The sequence below is a fragment of the Diaporthe amygdali genome, assembly GCF_026229845.1.
Source record: "Diaporthe amygdali strain CAA958 chromosome Unknown NODE_62_length_164125_cov_65_766172, whole genome shotgun sequence".
Lineage (NCBI taxonomy): Eukaryota > Fungi > Ascomycota > Sordariomycetes > Diaporthales > Diaporthaceae > Diaporthe > Diaporthe amygdali.
In genome coordinates, this window is record NW_026517082.1 from 77,165 (window position 1) to 94,118 (window position 16,954).

The following is a 16,954-nucleotide window of genomic DNA, read 5'->3' on the forward strand; positions in this document are numbered from 1 at the left end:
GAGAGCGAGTAGAGTCTATTCGCTGATCTAAGCCATCAGTGAATGAGTATCTGATGACATGATAGAGAAGCACTCAGTTCTCTAGAAATTTGATCCAGACCAATCATAGTGAGATACCATGAAGGCCGAACCTCTGGTGCTAATCAACCAACCCGAACCTGCTGGCCATTCCTTGTCACACTCGTTTCTGGGACTACCATCAGGGTTTGTTGAGTCTCGACCAATCGCGACGTCCCAGGGACGGTCGAAGTACACGTAGCCTCCAAATGCCTCGCCGCACTGCTTGTCCAGCCACCTGCCGACCATTTTGTATGTCTGAACACTGATTGGATAGTAGTATTGCGGGTTGTAGTTGCAGATGTAAATCTGGCTCCTCGGTCCATCTTCTGGTGGTGCCCATAACCATCCAGTGCGATTGGGGACCATGCCAAGATTCACTGTGCTATTCAAGAAGTCTCCCTTGACGAGGTCGTCGATATCCTCCGTACTCATCGGCTGTTGAATGTCGCTACAGTACAACCAGAATTGAGGGAGACCCGTGAAGTTTTCATTTATGCTGAAGGCTGTAGAAAACTGGAATGGATCGAGCGGCTTGATGGTAGGTGGAACCTTAGCATCGGATCGAATCGCCTTTCGGGCCACGGAGATCTTTGCCGCCACAGGGCTGTCGGATAGGACACTCAAGGTGAGTGTGAACAAGTCGCTAAGAAGTCTCATGACGTGAGCGGTGGGCTTTCAAAGTCGTCCAGGTCGGGTACTTGATGTCAAGGCTGGCGGTCATATCGTGAGGTACTAGCCGTGCTTGGTGATTTCGCATGTTAGGGAAAGTCGTTTTCAAAAACTGAGGGAAATCCTCATCAAAGGGCGGTTTATATATTGGATTCCATACTGTGATTCATCAATGATGCTTCTGAACACCCCCACTTGCTATAGCCTTGTGACTGGACGTCTCCGTCGACTACACGTATTTTGAGCTTGCCTGCTCCTAAGGATAGCAGTGACCTTGGAAGGAGACCGCTGGTAGTGCTACCAAAGGTACGAAGCCATTTCACTTGGTCATTGTAGCTGAGTGTTGGATCTCTTTTCTGATCGGCCCTCTTTGAGCCGTCACTTGCTCACTTCCAACAAGTTCAAAAAAGATGTTGGAATCTCATATTGGACTCGGTGAGTGCATCACTTCTCTGGATCCTTTCTGCCCTCTATGATGAATTCGCACAGTATATGGCGTTTGCTGAGATCATCACTATTGTATTGTCTCGTGAGAACATTTTCTTCCAACCTGACATGACATTGCATCTAAAGACACTGATCAATACTTTGTTGACTGCCCTCGCCAGGCTCCGTCACTGTTACATGGCTCCACTCATTAATTAGATGGGCTTACCTGTTCTTCGTTCGATCTATTGTTCTATGGTGGGGTGACTCGTTCGACTGTCCTTTAGTCAGAGGACCACAGACACGGCACTAACGCTAGTCAACAAACGGGAATTCAAGGCTATTTTGTTTGGATGGTTGTTTCTGTGGGGCAGTCGCAGGTACGTGCGTTGGTTGATACGGCTTGGCTTTGTTACCAAGTTTAGCAGCGTGTTGGTCGCACGACTGCTCCAGATATTCCCCAGAGAATCCCAAAATGGAACTTAATGTTGGTTTACTCAGCATCACAACACTTGTCCTGTCAGCCACTACCTTGTGAACAACATGCAATTCGCATGACTGGAAGGGGCATAAGACTGGAGCTCTCGACGTCCACCGGGCATACCAAGACGAAGTAAAAATACATGGCGGGGGCGAGAAATTGTTAAATTTAGATACATCTTAAGGTGAGCATTTAATTACTTGTATTGTTGTCCCCACAAGATCAATTTGGTCAGCGGACTAAGTGCATTAGTTCGGAACCATCATGAGCCAACTGAATTAACAGCATTCTTGTCATGTAGCGCTAATGCAAGGCACAAGACGAGGAACCTATTTTCTTATTTACAGCTCATACCAGAGGTTCGTCAGTGCTCTTTGATTCCCTCAACGAAGTACAAATTAGGTGATAATGGGCTTGTGAGCAGCTGAAATGCGTGTGAACGTCCCAGGGTGCTTGCATGCGATGCGCAGCAAGCCTACATATATACAGACGGACTTCAGGACTGCCTCTGTCTACAGGAGTGATCGTCCCCTCGCTGCACCACTAGAGCTGAAAGTTCCCCGGCGAGCTGGAGTTCGTACATGGCCTTGATTCCCGTACAGTTCCAGCCTGCGGGGGCCGTTCACGGACGAACTCCTCCAGCGAACTGGGAGGCCCTGGCCAGTGATGCGGCCCCGCTGTTCATCAGATCCAGACGTAAGCGCCTGCCCATGACCACCATTCTCTGGTATCTGTGCCTTAGCCAGACTTGCTTCAACATCTGGCTTGCAGTGCCATGGCTTTCTGTTACATGGATAGTCCTCTACAGCCTCCATGACTGCTGGAGCGTACCACTGACGAACTTTGTCGTAGCCCTCCCACACTATGCGAGACGTGACGTACGAGAACAGTTTAATGTGATAGGGTTGCCATGGCTTCTCTCCCACGAATGGCAACGCTCTGAGCAGGTTCAGGGTCTCGATCTCTCCAGCGATCTGTTCAGCTACGTGACGAAGTCTGTCCCTGAGAATTCTGGCACTTCTGGCGCTCTCTTCGTCGTAGAGCTGCACTGCCAAAAGTTGGACCCAAAATAAATGTTGATCCACTTCGTCCATTCTGAGTGTGCCACCGCTGAAATGATGCACCCGATTTCTCAGCTCGATGAGGCACTGAATGGTTCCCTTGACCTCGTGGGATTTTGTGTGTCGGTAGCGAAAGAAATTTGAGGGCTGCGTTAGCCATTCCAAACTCTGTCGTCCTAGGTCTATATCCGACACGTAGTTGATCGGCATCCAATCACATCTATTCGGTCGATTGATTCGCATCCATTTGAAGAGACATCTCTTCGCCAACCTCTCGGCTCTGGACAAGATGTCGAACAGCTCGTCGTGGTCAATCAAAACGTTGTTGGTAGGCTTTTGCAGCCAAGCGTCGTCTCCCAACCGGGTTCGTCGCCTAATGCCTAGCCGCTCGATCATGTCCTCGAATTCCTCTTGTGTCATGATTTGAAATGGCAACTCTGGTTGAGGGCCGTCCTCGTTACCAGCCTTGGATCCTTCACATTTATGAGGGTCGCAAAAGGTGTGGGCCACCACCCCCCAACTATCCATGCTGTAGCTCTCGTCTCTGCTGACCTTGGTGCCGAACCTATTGAGTATGGCTTTTGTGGGTTTGAGATAACCAAGGCTCCTCTCCATGAGTTCACCATTGACATAGACGTATGACTTGCCATGCACGATGACATGTTTCGGTCCTGGTGTGATGTTGCTGGCAGACGAGGGGGACCGCTGGATGATGCCTGTTGTGGACGTGTTTGTTATGTGTGTAGCAGGAGTTTGAAAATGACGGAGACGGGAAGCTCTCGTTGAACGAGTAAAGGACGGGGTCTCTTGCGGATGTGGTGCCTCACTGGTGCAGCATAGGTTGTCAATATACATATGACACTCCCTTATGGGTTGGAAACTGGATCAGAGTCCGGCTTTTTGCTTACTTGCTGTTGTCTTGACCACACCGACGACTCCTGATAGGCATTCTCAAGAGTTTTGAGCCTATTGATGCCTTGTTTTCGAGGTTCAGTTGACTCAATTTTAGTCTCAACTCATCGTTCTCCTTCTCAAGTTGCTCGATTCGTCCTCTCGCAACTGACAGCTGGTGCTCCGGCGTCTGGATAATCTTGGGCGTCATGTGGAAGGAGATCAGGAGACTAGCTGGCTCTGGACACTGTGTTGCTCAGAGGATTGTGGTAATATTGGTGGGTTGAGGAGTTACAAGCCCTGTGATGATGCTAGGAGACCCCATGGTTGAGGTTGTTGATATAAGACAAGTTTTAGCAAGTGGAAAAAGCTAAAGTAAGTCGAGGGACCATTGTATGAATGTCAAAAAACAGAGATGACAATTCACTACACTTTACAAGTATATGTATATTCACGTCAATTTGCAAGCGTCCAACAAGGTTCTCGGTGAAGTAGTCTCTTGGTTGCAACCGCTACGAGGCATTCGATGTTAGGACTTAAGTTAAACAATAATTGGGTTTCTGTGGTTTTACTTCAATTAACTATCTGAATGCTTCTTGGTGAAGTGAAGCCTGGTGAGTGAAGACTACACCACAAGAATTGTAAGGTGAGTCCCAAGGCATGAATTCCATGTTGTAGCAAGTCAAGAGGTCTGAGAGATGTTGTATTGAAGATGGCCCATGTAAGCGCCGGATGGGTGACGGACGGGGTTGTAAAATTAGTCTGCAATTTTAGTCAGACTACAGTGACTACATTTCATGGGGCTATAATATAGTAGTCCATTTTTGGGTCCCATGGGTTCATTTTTTGCAATTACGTAAGCAGATTTTCTGGATTTTTTCTACCAAGGCGCTGAGCTCAACTCCTCTGCTTGTGGTTTTAACTTTTTTGTTAGGCCCCACTTTTTTGTAGTCTGACTACAAAACTACAAACTAATTGTAGTTGATTAATTGTAGTTTTAGTCAGGCTACTTATTGCGATGATTCAGACTAATTTTCAACACTGGTGACGGGGGCATCTGAAGCAGGTTCATTGGCATATGCAATCCAGGGTTAAGCCCTGACGCCGCCGGGGGGACTACCACAGTATTGTATGCTTGGCGACTGTGTGCCTCAGTCTTACGTGCATGTGACCAGGCAGACGGGTTCAAACAGTGGAGCAGTTTTTCAGACAGGATTCTGACCCCTCTCTCATCTCACACTTAACAGCTCTTTGCTGTGATAGAGCGAGGACCCGCAGCGGGCAGCTGTTGCTCTCTTGGAGAATGGACCCGGTCAGCGCTCTTGGGGTCGCCTCAGCAGCTGTTGCCTTTATTGACTTCGCGATTGGGATTGTCCATGAGATCCACGCAGAGTGTGGTACTGGAAAGAGGCTGACCCAGCGTAGCTTCGAAACTGTGATCAATGATCTTCTGAGTTGGAGTCTTACTTTGGATCAGGAGCATGTCACCGAGAACGATTCTGATATACGCGTCAGAGAACATTTTAAAGCATGTACTTTTCACTAAAGTGCATGCAATGATATATGCCGAAATGACTAACTTGTCTTTCTCCAGGCACTTCAACACCTGCTCTCAGAATGCAGTGGCACTGCCAGGAAGCTCATTGAAGCGCTTGAAAAGTTAAAGCCAAAAGAGCCTCAGTCTAAGTGGGACTGTTTCTGCGCGGCTCTGAAGAATCATTGGGGTTCCAAACAGCTGGAAGACCTCCGGCAACACATCGAAAGCTTCAGGTCACAGCTCTCGCTACGAATGCTTGGATACATCAACGCTAAACTCGACACTAGGCATGCGGCGCAGAATCGGCATTTCGACGCTATGGCCGACCAGAACTCCCAGATTGTGGACATGCTGGCGATCCATCAGCGACAGCTGGCAACGGCTGCGGGGCAAGGAATGGTCACTCAGACTGCTGTTTTGGAGGCGCTAGCGATTTTGAAGAGCGGAGAGATGAGGCGGCTGCCTGTGGATGAAGGGATCCAGTCGGACAAGCCTCGGGCTGGGGTTGGGTTCCAATTTGAGCCCGGAGTCTCGACCTATGTACTTTCCATGGGAAACGGGGTCACGTCCTCGACGGGGAAGCATGAAGCTGACATCAACTCTTTGGACAAAGTGAGGCATAACATCATGGGATTGCTCCATTTCCAACAAATTCACTACCGCTTTGAATCAGTTAAGCCGTCTCACCAAAGGACGCTTGACTGGGTTTTTGGCGGGAAAACGGAGCAGGCCGACGAAGAATCGACATTCACTTGGTCCAACTTCGCAACGTGGCTGCGTTCTGGTTCAGGGTGCTACTGGCTGCGTGGTAAAGCAGGCTCCGGCAAGTCGACTCTGATGAAGTACCTTTACCAAGACGAGAGAACGACCTCGTATCTCCTTCATTGGGCTGAGGGAAGGCGACTGGTCATGCCTGGCTTCTTCTTCTGGTATCTGGGCACGACCCTACAAAAGTCACAAGCCGGCCTCATTCGTGCACTTCTATACAGCATCCTCCAACAATGGCCCCCGCTTATCTTGGTACTCATGCCAGAGGTCTGTGTGCCATACGCTCGAGAAGGTATTTTGTCGCAAGAGGAGCCTGCTTTGGAAACTCTTTGCAACTGGTTCCAAAAGTTGCGGGAAATTAGATCGCAGGTCAGTATCTGCATCTTCGTCGATGGCCTAGACGAGTATGTTGGCGATCATTCAGCTATGGCAGAATTGTTCCTGGACATGGCAAATGCTTGTCCATTTGTCAAGTTCGTTGTATCCAGCCGGCCAATCAACAGCTGCGTGGACGCCTTTCAAAACTCCCCATCCTTGCGACTAGAACACCTCAACCGGGCCGACATCAGAACCTACACCGAAGATACGCTCGGCCCAAAAATTAATGTCTACGGCCGCGGAAGGTGCTCAGAGCTCACGGAAGAAATAGTGAACAAATCCATGGGAGTCTTCCTCTGGGTTCACCTTGTGGTTCGCTCCCTCCTCCAGGGTCTCCGTGACGGTGACACAACCTCCGAGCTAGCCACTCGTCTCCGTGACTTACCTTCCGATCTGGAACAGCTGTACATACACATGCTTGACCGCATTCCCACCGTCTACCAGCCACAGGCCTCACGCATCTTCCTACTCATCCTTGCCCGCGACCAGGTCCTCGACAGGCTCCTCGGAGAACGCCGCCAGCGCCTCTCTGTGCTGCAATTTTCGTACGCCATCGACGATGAAGACGTCGAACGCCAACTCGAGGCAGGCCCCACGACTAGCCTCATGCAAGCGCAACGCGTTGCGCACACCGATGCACGGATTCGAAGCCGCTGCTTCGGGCTTGTTGAGGTCGTATACCGGAATCGTAGCGGCGCGCCCATCATGCACCCGGAGGTACCGTCGTTCTTCGACAACCAGGATGCGCGGTTCCACTCGGTTGAGTACATGCACCGTACCGCGTTCGAGTTCCTGACGCAGCGAGAGGTGTACGCCAAGCTGCGCGGGCTACTTGGGGGCCAGGAGTTTGAACCGCTGGGGCGGCTGTTCCGGTCGTGCGTGGCGCTGGCGCGGGCGATTGAGCCGCCGGTGGTGTTGCAAGGGGACGTGGACGATGTGACGGTCTGGGGGCGGCTTGTTGAGGGACTGTTGTATGCTAAGGAGGCGGAGGAGACGGGCCGGCCGCTGGCCATGGCGGATTTAGATTTGCTAGACGCTGCCTATACGTGGCAGTGGGAGAACTCCGAGATATATTACAAGAAGGTCCTAGACACCTGGGTTTCGAGCCGAAGAGCGGGTCACTGGTTCCGTCGAATCCCTGAACGCCATCAGCGTGAGTGTTTTACTTACCATATTAGAACTCCTTTCCTTCTGGTTCAGAACGTGCCCACGAGTCGAGATGTGCCTAATATTGACTTGTCTTGCTAATCGTACCAAGATGACAACACGATCTCCTTCACCGAAACGATCGCTCAGCAGAGGTTCGACGATTCGCTATCGCAAACCCAAAGAGTATACGTCAACTCGCCCTACGAACTCCCATATCGAGACTCCATTGGCCAGGAGATGCTCGCCTTACTAGATGACGAGACGCTCAATTTGTCGCGAGTGGAAATCATGTTCGGCCTACACTCCTGTCTCAGAGACAACTTGCTTCGGCAGCGAAGGGTCGCGGGAAATGCCGGTGATAACAAGGCAACGGCACTGCTTCAATTCTTTGTGCTGGGAATCTCAGGGACCGTAGTCGGTCTGCAAGAGTTCATGTCGACAACTCCAGCACCCATGTGTGAAACACTGCTATCTGCCGGAGCGGATCCAAACGGTGGTTGGGCCGGGCCTGGTGGCGGTACTCTGTGGACGCATCTTCTGTTCTACTATGCAACCCGCATTAAGGATAGTATAGGTATACTCGATATTGCGACGATGAAGGCGTTCATCAGGAATGGGGCTGACCTCGCTGCCTGCGTTGACTTCCAAGGAACGAGGTTTTCGCCAGTTGGCCTCGTGCGGTCTCTTCTGAAGGACTTCCCACAATTCGAGGACGAACTCGGAGTATTACTGGGACTACTCGAGGAGAGCATAGCAGCTTTGGCGCCTATTCAGATTACTGTCTCGGGACCGATCGAGCAGGCTTGTGCTCCACAGCTCGTTAGCATGACACCGGCTGTTTCGTCTATGGCAATTGCTTTGGAGGGTGGAAACCTTGCTTCCGTCTCTTCTGGCAGTCGAAAAAGTCTCAGCTCATTGACGTCTGCGATCTCGACACCACCTAGTGAAGATGGGAGGCATAGGTTGTCAAGGAAGTCGAGATTTTTGCGGAAGATCTTCAACAATGACAGAAAGCCCAATTTACCTAGATAAGATCCGGACTGACAGGATATAAAGATATGAAGTGAATAATTTATCAAGTCCAATCGGGAAGGTTTGATATTACCAAAATTTTGATAGTAATTCAAGTATCGGCTGGATATATATACAACGAGTTAAAAACATTACCGCTATAAGTTCTGGCAGCGCTCAGCAAACTGTTATCAGCGGAGGCCACAGGACCCTTATCGATAGGCTTATCTTATCAGCACACCGCTGAACTGTAAATAGCTTCGAGGGCATGCATGTAGCTGCGCTGCCTCTGCCGTATTTTCCGATAGGCACCTAACAGAAATCATCAAATTTCTACAGCCAAATTGCATCTTCGTGCCGTGAAGACGTAGACCGTCTCACAGAGTGCTCAATCGCAGACCGAGGGCTCAATTTCAGCCAGAGGGCCAAGGGGCTCAATCACAACCAGAGCGCTTAGTTGTAGCGAGAGGGCTCGAGGTATTTCAGACGTATCTCGGGTTTCAAAGGGTTAGGGTGGTACTTCTTCTAGATGTTTTGTTAAGACAAGTATGTACTAGTTGGGCGGAATGAAAGAGCTTGGTGGGCCGTCTTGAAATGCTGGATGGACCACTTACGGCCGATTTTGTACTCTTGAAAAATGCAAGACTTGTAAAACACACAGACAGACCCCTGAGTTCTGCCGCACATGACATCGGATTGTCGCCTGTTCTGCGAAGGATGCCCATCATGGAACAATCATCGCTGCCATCACTTGAACGACCAGGTCACCCACCTTTAACGCGCATCCAGCGCATGCTCGCTGCAGAAATCGTCAACATTTCTCTCACAGATCGACCTCAGGCAGCCCCCAGAGAGATCAGGCCAACATCGGCTCCACCGCGCCAGCCCGAAGGCCAAGGGCCAGGATCTCCGGCCGACCAGGTTCGCCGGCAGAACGAGCGCGCTGCTGAAGTTGCCTTTTACAGTCGGCGGGCAATTTCGATCGTTTCCCGAACGCGAAGTTCGGAATCGGTTGGGACTGATCGAAACAATTTCCAACCCTATACTAACGCCCATGACGCTGTTCACGAGCTCGATCAAGGCGATGCGCGTCGGATTCAATCCTACATAGGAAGACAGGATCCACTTGGGCCCGTCCTCCCAGTTGCCGGTCGAGTTCCTCGACATGAGCACAATGAGCGGATGTGGCTGAGGTTTCGATTTGAGCTGCTGCGTCTCGAATCTGGATTAGCTACGGAGTTCAGCAATCCTGTCAAGTCATGGATACATGAGGTCATTCAGAGCTGGCGGGGCCGGCAATCTCGGAAGGAGAAAGAAAATTGAGGGCACAACTTGAACAAATCCCAATCTCAGCAACCTCATAGTCAGGATGATGAGACATTCATAGCAACTAGCATCGTCATCGAGAATGAAATTGACTTTATGATATACATTTCGAGTCTAAAATCTGCCTACTGGGAGTGGGGGATTTCAAGAGAAAGACCTCTGGCAGAAGAGCTGGCGTGCTGGGATGGCCAAAGGGGTCCGCCCTCTTGACGACATCGCGGGGCTGTCACAGTTCATCACTCTCATTCGCCACGTCTTCGGAGACGCTCCGCGGGCTTTGATTGGTGCTTGCAAGTTCAAGCCCTGCCTACATGTCCCTGACGTGTCGTGACGTGACATGGCCTGATGCCCAGCCGACCCTTGATCAAACTGGCTGGGGAGCCCGCAGCCGGATGGGCGTGGGTGCTGCAACTGCCCTCGCACAACACGTTGGAATACTACACTGACACCATGTATCTAGGTCCCAGTGCGTCCCGTCTCAACCCCATCTAGAGCCACCACCCTGCCCGGTCTGTCTCGCTGTGCGCCCGTCATTTCAGCCCTTCCTTTCGGATATGCTCCGGTGACCAATCAGCACTCATCCAGTCTATCCCACTCTATCAATTCGCGAACAGGCTGTTCTGATTGAACGGCATTGCACAACCTTCAGCCAAGTCTTGACCAACTTGTCCCCAGGGCCGGACTGCAAACGCACCTGCAAGCCGCGTCACCAGCTGGGTCCCCAAATCTGAGAAGCAATTGAGCCGGCAAATGTTGCTCTTTTGAAGCTCCTGAGAGATCCGTCCTCGAACGGCCTTCAAAGGCTGGTTTGAGTAAGGACCTATGATCGTGATGTATGCACGCACTTCTGGGTATCTTGCGTCCGTAAAGCCTCCTAGTCCTTACTTGAGCCTCTGTTATTCGATTCATAGCCAGCATTTACAATATTCTATTGCTTTCCCAAACCACTTATAAATATGGTCGCAAACAATAAGTGAGCGCAGCATACTCGCCGATTCCTTCGCGGTTTTCTCTGAGGTGGAATCAGCTTGGATCTTTGCTATGCAGATCTATCAGTGGGGTCGGCATGACGCTTAAATCAAGCTCATTGCATGATATATGCCGTTCGCAGCAATTGCCTAACCAGACTTTGGCCAGACTCAAAGCTGTATCTGATCCAGGATACTTCTGGACTTTCGCAATGCTGTCAGGCTGAAAATGCTTGTCATCTGATACGAGGAGATTGACAGACATCTGATGAGACCACTCAAAAAAGAAAAAAGAACAAAAAGAAGGAAAAAAGGCTATATTAGCCGAGAATGTGATTGCTCATATTCAAAAAGCCCAAATTTACCCATGAAGTAGCCCGACTTGCAACTTCTTTTCCATGTCGCTATTATGCTGGCGTGGCTGGCTCGTCAAGGTGTACAGCTAACCACGCACTTCAAATTCCTTTTCCTCCACCCTTGCATCTAGAAGGATCGCAATCTGCAACCAATTCGAGCATGGTGTCCTGATACGAAATTTAACGTCCTCGTATCCTTTGGGAGGGCCATTGGATGCCATCCTAGGGCAATGTAACAGGACCTTCCAAAAAGAAAACGCGTAAAAGCCACGGGCTCTGGCCGCTGCGACTCGGTTGAGAGTTACATCCAATGCAAAGCATTGTCTGTAAGGGGCTTGGAATCTGTTACTTGATGCTATTCGAACGGCGTTACACCCACATGGTGGGCAAGAGCTGCACCAGCCGATGGGTGGGATTATGCTGATGCCTTGGCCAGGTGATACGACGCAGTTTGTACAAAAGTTGACTTGATATGGGGCACAGTCTATCCAGTAGAATCGGTATCTTGATACGTTTCTGCCTTCAGCTTCAATGTAGGTGTTGGGACACTCAGAGTCATCGCAGTAAACGTCATCGTGCGCGGGAGGATCCAGAAAGATGCGCTATCGAAGGAAGTCCTCGATCTCGAAGACCGGGTTGGCAACATCTGCGGGGAAATTGTTGAGCTGTTGCAAAGGCCGCTTGTGAATGGGCAACGTGTGAGACTCAGGCTTCAACAATTGAATCGGCTGATAGCTGGGTATCTGCAAAACAATCAACATGGATCTCTCAGTAGCTGTCTCTGCGTAATCAGTGCTTAATTATTCCCCTCCGAAGATGTCGAGGGTCGTTACCCTATACATGATACCATGCAGTCTCCGGCGGTGGCACAGTGTCGTGATCTACAGTGTATCCATGCAGGCTGTGGCGCATACAACGCACCTGCGTTCCGATCTTTAATGATTACACAAAAGGCTGTCAAGAAGAGGTAAAGTCGGCGAGGGTCCTGAGTGAATTAGTGTGCCGCAGGGCATTCAGAAACACTTCTGCAGCAATCCATTACCATGAGGTATGAATCAGTTTTAAGACTTTTACCAGTTTCTGACTTCATCTAACGACAGTGCTATCTGTAAATCATAGTACATATGTAGCCGGCCAGCGTCTTCGAGTCTCACGTTGGCTTGCCCAGCAACAACTGGCATAATACGATCAACACGCGCAAGAGTATTCCACTGTCTCCGGGTCTGCAATGATTCGGTTGGCATTCTCTCATCATTAGAGATGTCTTGTCCGATGCCGGTGTTGTTTTGTGGATCCCGCTTATGGGTGACTGTGCCTTGTGCCTTTTGCCTGTACACCTGCCGCATTTGCCTCGATGTCAGGCAGAGAGACGCCGTATCTCTATCGCTTTTGGTGGGAAATCTATTCCTTTCTTTTTTGCAACCAATCGGGCTGAATTGGTCCAAGAATTATTTTAGTCGAGCCTTAACCGGTCCTGGGCAATGTAATTGAGTAGCGCGACATGGTGAGGTTTCCATGGCTCTCCCGCTCCGTGCAAAACTGCCAACATCATGAAGCTCCAATCTCCCTAACGATCCGTCAGGCTTCTCTGAGGCATCCCTCCCTCAGCGCATTGACACGACTGTTAATTCCATCGTCATGAAGGAGCCTGAAAAGCTCCTGGGCCGTCTTCAAATGGTGGTCCATTCCGCTCATGCTGCGAAAACCATCGCTGAAATGGCGCAGGAAATTTCGCATCAAAGCTTGGCTGTCTTATCGGAGAGTTGCCTCGACTGGGTATATCGGTAATCTAAAAGTCCGGGTGGCAGACCATCCAGCCACCGCCCTTGTACCTGACGGCCAAAATCTACATCGGACGGATAAAGGCAACGAAACCCATTTACGTTTAACCACCTTCTCGCACGTCGTCAATTTGGACGCCAACGAGGATACCTCAACTTTTCAATACGAATTACTCAGTCATAATTTAAACTGTCCGCAATCGGATACTGACGACACTATCTTCGTACTCTGCCCTTCAATACAAGCTCCGTGATGACGTGAGACGGCGCCCTACGCCGTTGCACAATAGCGGAAGAAACACCAACATGTCAGAACTGTCCAGAACGCTTTCTGGACAACCAGTGCACTATGTACCTGCGCCGTCACATGACAGATTGCCTAAGGGCATTCCACTTTCCCTCATTAGTAACTCAAGCCGCTGCAAATTAGCCATTGTTGGTTCTACCGGCTTACAGCTGAGAGGGAAGTTTAATCTAAGTTGAAGCAGTGTATTAGCTAGTTACTTATTTTCACGGCACACAGAGGTTCTCTCGCCTTGAAAGCTCGCCAGCGGAGTCTTTGTGCCTGGATGATATTGGGCACACATGTAACTTACCAACACTCAAGCCTTACCTCTCACACCTGAACTGCAGCACTGCCTTGTCTTTGGAACAGCAGTTGCGGACGCACCTTGTGGGAAAGAACACTAGCTATTGGCCCGACAATGTTCACAGCCAAGAGGTGAGTGACAGACCACTTTATCCAGCTCTAGATAAAGAAACAAGGGCGATACGAGTTCTGAAGGTTTCATGAATCGGTCCAATGAAGAAGGCGGACGTGGACATAAGGACGCTGGTGCATCAGACGGACCGGGCATTTTAGTAAATTTTCAAGGCCTGGGTCCGATCTAGAAGGTTTGAGGACTTGGCTTGCTTTATACTCATTCTTCCCACAAAGTTAGCTAATGCATCAGTATATCAATTGAATAGCAACATAATAGTGACATGTAATCAGGGTTCTAACAATATAATTTCATTTGATCTACTCTGAATATTATTTCCTTTTAGTTATTATTGCTTAGTGTTTTACTAATATTCAACATAATACCTAGATTTCGATTTAATGCCAGCATTATTGCAAAACTTGACTGCATTACGTGACGCAGTCAGAAACCCGCCTTCCCCCTGGTAGGCTGTTGACATAATTAGACGAGACGATAGCAATGAAAGGCAGATGGCGGAGGTATTAAAGGCTTCGAGGTGATTTGGTGACCGCCGCGTACTCTATCCACGATGCCGAGATCGTCACCGACTCGAGAGTTTGAAATGTGGAGTCCAGTCTCCGGGGCCGATGCGAACTGTGTCCTTTCTGACTCAAACAAGACTCGTATGCAGCTGAAAGACATAGTGATAAACTGGGTCAGTGCCCAGACCCACTTCCACCTCCCTGCCTTCATACACAGTAGTACTCACCCCCTTCTCTACCAATTTTTTCTCAGCGTCGCGGTGGGAAGTGAAATTTCTCAAGGACCGAAAAGCCATTGTGAAGACCCTTGCGAGGGTTTCGATGGCGAGAATGGGATCTTCCTCTAACCACATTCTAACGGCGGTGTGCCAGAGTTACAAAAAGTCCGGTTCAGCGCTGAAAGCGTGCTCGCAAGGAGCGGGTTCGATCCTAACACGCGTTTATGCTCCTATACTGTAGTAGAGCTGCAGGTGGTCCATTCACACATGACTGAAACTGCCGGTAATTTCACCATGTAGCAGCCTTATTGCTGTGGAAGAAATGAGGCTCCACATTCATGTACCTGTGTTTCTCGGGCCTGCGATGCCGTTTTCCCCTTCCCGCTGAGTAACGGAAGCACACCCACCGGGTCGATATAGCCCTTTTGCTCTGATGACAGAAATTCAGACCAGCTGTTGTGACGAAAACCAACGCCATAATCATATGCTTTTGGTCTGCGTCCAAGCACTGACTCATTGGCTTGCTTTATCTTTGACACTCCTTTCTTCCTTGATTCTCTCATAGGCTACGTTGTTCCCCTCCGAGCTGCCGTTGGCGCCCAAAGCAAGTCTTCGTCACCGCCTGTCCAATATGCCTCTAGGCGGGAAGGGTCCAGCGGTGCTCGCGTGTCTCTGGACTCAGACAGTGGTGACGCTGACTTGCATCGTTTTGAGATGGTATACCAGACGCTACATCAAAGGAAAAGTTGGGGCTGATGATTATTTGCTCTGGTTGACCTGGGTACGTATATATTGCCACGTCGCTCGCCGTCTGGACGCTGCGCAGACAGACTTCTCTCCATGAAATCCATCAAGACTGATCAAAGATTCAGATCTTTCAGGTTGTATTTGCCGCCACATTCACAGTTTCGTGTTCTTATGGATTTGGCCAGCATAACGCCAACCTAGGCGCCTATGAAAAGTCAATGGCGACATTTTGGGAACTTGTCGGACAGCTAGCCGTATCCCTAACCATGGGCACAAGCAAAGCAGCCGGAGCCTTGTTCTTATTGAGAATTCTCACGGCGTCTTGGTCAGTGCTTTTCGATAATGGCATCTTGGACAACTTATTCCGCCACGTGGTTTCGATGGTCCGCATGACTGACTCCGATGTTCTCAATAGGCAAAAATTGATTCTTTGGGCGTGGATGATAAGCAACGGCTTTCTTGCCCTCATGCTGGGTATTAGCGTATTCGCACAATGTACGCCAACGCAGGCACTATGGGACCACTCGATTGCGATGCAATCATGCCCCATCAGTCTCACCAATGTGGCCTACGTCACATGCAGCTGGAGCGCTGCCATGGACTTTTTCCTGGCCATCTTCCCTTGGTTCGTGTTGTGGGAGCTCAACATGAAGAGGCGGGAGAAGATCACTGTCTGTTTGTCGCTTAGTCTGGGTGTCTTTGCTGGTGTCTGCGGCGTTATCAGGACTACTGGCCTCGGAGTCCTGGCCAACTCTGCTGATTATTTATGTAAGACTCGAAAGATCCGATATCCTCTCCAATTTTTCACACGCTTTTGACTGTCCAACAAAACGACTCACACGATAATCTATTGATCTAGACGCCACGGCCGACTCAGTGATGTATACCTCCAGCGAGCTCATGGTCACCGTTATCTGTATTTCAGTCCCAACGCTCCGGCCTCTGTGGCAAAAGGCATTAAAGATGCAATCATCGGCCTACCAGTACGGAACAGGAGATCATTTTGACGGCAGCCGCTATGGTAGGGGAACATCCAAGAAGCAGACACTGCGATCATTTGATGACGGGCCTGAAGGGGCGAGCTTCGGCATGGAGAATTTGGGAACAACCAATGGGGTAAAGGGCAAGGGGACGATGAATGTGACTACAAACGTGACCGCCTTCTCGTCCGCTCCTTTGGGCGCCAAGAACACAGACCACAGCTCGGACAACGACAGCGACAAGGAGATTTTAGGAGATGATCAGCAATACCAAGCTTACGGAGATGGCATTCGTAGGACACGCCAAATTACAATCACGTACGGTTCAGCCTCTTAGGAGGGGCTTTCGAGACAGCTCAAGGATAGCTTTTATATAGACTACGTAATGAGCACTAATTAATACACGGGCGAGCCCTGGGCAGGCCCATATTCTGGGGGAAAGCGAAATGCCACGGTGTCAATTGCAACAACGCAGGTACCTGATAGATAGCAAAAGAAAGCAGCGGTACGATGACTGGCAGCAAGCGGGTGGCATGGACGGCTCGTATGGATAGCACGAACCAACGGCGAGACTGTTCATCAGTTCTGTCTCAATGCATTGCTGAAAGGGGGTGTTAAGCTCACTCCGTTTGCCGAAATGACGCATGGGACCTTATCCAGGATGTTCAATATAATCCGAATATATCAGGCGCAGGAACGTAGACCTAACATCCTTGGATGTCATGACTCTTGACACCCAGGCCTGAACTTTGGTACTCCGGTTGGATCGTCCAGACTTTTTACCCACCTGTGGGTCTCCTGCCGTGCTGCATGCTCAGGAGTCAGGAGACGTCGATCAATGACGGAACTCGCACGGAGTATCTATCGAAGGTTGTATGCACAAACTTTGTATAACATATATATGATCGCTACTCTGTTCAGG

At 49.9% G+C, this 16,954-nt stretch overlaps 6 protein-coding genes across 6 annotated transcripts; 2 read left to right on the plus strand and 4 right to left on the minus strand.

Moving 5' to 3' along the window:
- Positions 1–81: 81 nt before the first annotated feature.
- Positions 82–717, minus strand: J7T55_010978 (uncharacterized protein; the record flags this gene model as incomplete). Its single annotated transcript, XM_053136002.1, has 1 exon — positions 82–717. One exon carries the CDS (start codon positions 715–717, stop codon positions 82–84), a length of 636 nt encoding a protein of 211 aa, XP_052986385.1.
- A 1,431-nt stretch (positions 718–2,148) lies between these two features.
- On the minus strand, positions 2,149–3,799 carry J7T55_010979 (uncharacterized protein; the record flags this gene model as incomplete). Its single annotated transcript, XM_053136003.1, has 2 exons — positions 2,149–3,523; positions 3,606–3,799. The coding sequence occupies 2 exons, from the start codon at positions 3,797–3,799 to the stop codon at positions 2,149–2,151; spliced, it is 1,569 nt and encodes a 522-aa protein (XP_052986386.1).
- A 1,092-nt stretch (positions 3,800–4,891) lies between these two features.
- Positions 4,892–8,364, plus strand: J7T55_010980 (uncharacterized protein; the record flags this gene model as incomplete). The annotated part of the gene is made up of 4 exons (XM_053136004.1): positions 4,892–5,098; positions 5,183–7,424; positions 7,530–8,239; positions 8,317–8,364. The coding sequence occupies 4 exons, from the start codon at positions 4,892–4,894 to the stop codon at positions 8,362–8,364; spliced, it is 3,207 nt and encodes a 1,068-aa protein (XP_052986387.1).
- Positions 8,365–9,205: 841 nt separating this feature from the next.
- On the minus strand, positions 9,206–9,973 carry J7T55_010981 (uncharacterized protein; the record flags this gene model as incomplete). The annotated part of the gene is made up of 2 exons (XM_053136005.1): positions 9,206–9,653; positions 9,915–9,973. The coding sequence occupies 2 exons, from the start codon at positions 9,971–9,973 to the stop codon at positions 9,206–9,208; spliced, it is 507 nt and encodes a 168-aa protein (XP_052986388.1).
- A 1,710-nt stretch (positions 9,974–11,683) lies between these two features.
- Positions 11,684–12,427, minus strand: J7T55_010982 (uncharacterized protein; the record flags this gene model as incomplete). Its single annotated transcript, XM_053136006.1, has 2 exons — positions 11,684–11,824; positions 12,236–12,427. 2 exons carry the CDS (start codon positions 12,425–12,427, stop codon positions 11,684–11,686), a joined length of 333 nt encoding a protein of 110 aa, XP_052986389.1.
- Positions 12,428–14,134: 1,707 nt separating this feature from the next.
- Positions 14,135–16,369, plus strand: J7T55_010983 (uncharacterized protein; the record flags this gene model as incomplete). Its single annotated transcript, XM_053136008.1, has 4 exons — positions 14,135–14,260; positions 14,871–15,086; positions 15,178–15,820; positions 15,912–16,369. 4 exons carry the CDS (start codon positions 14,135–14,137, stop codon positions 16,367–16,369), a joined length of 1,443 nt encoding a protein of 480 aa, XP_052986390.1.
- Between the last annotated feature and the right edge of the window lie 585 nt (positions 16,370–16,954).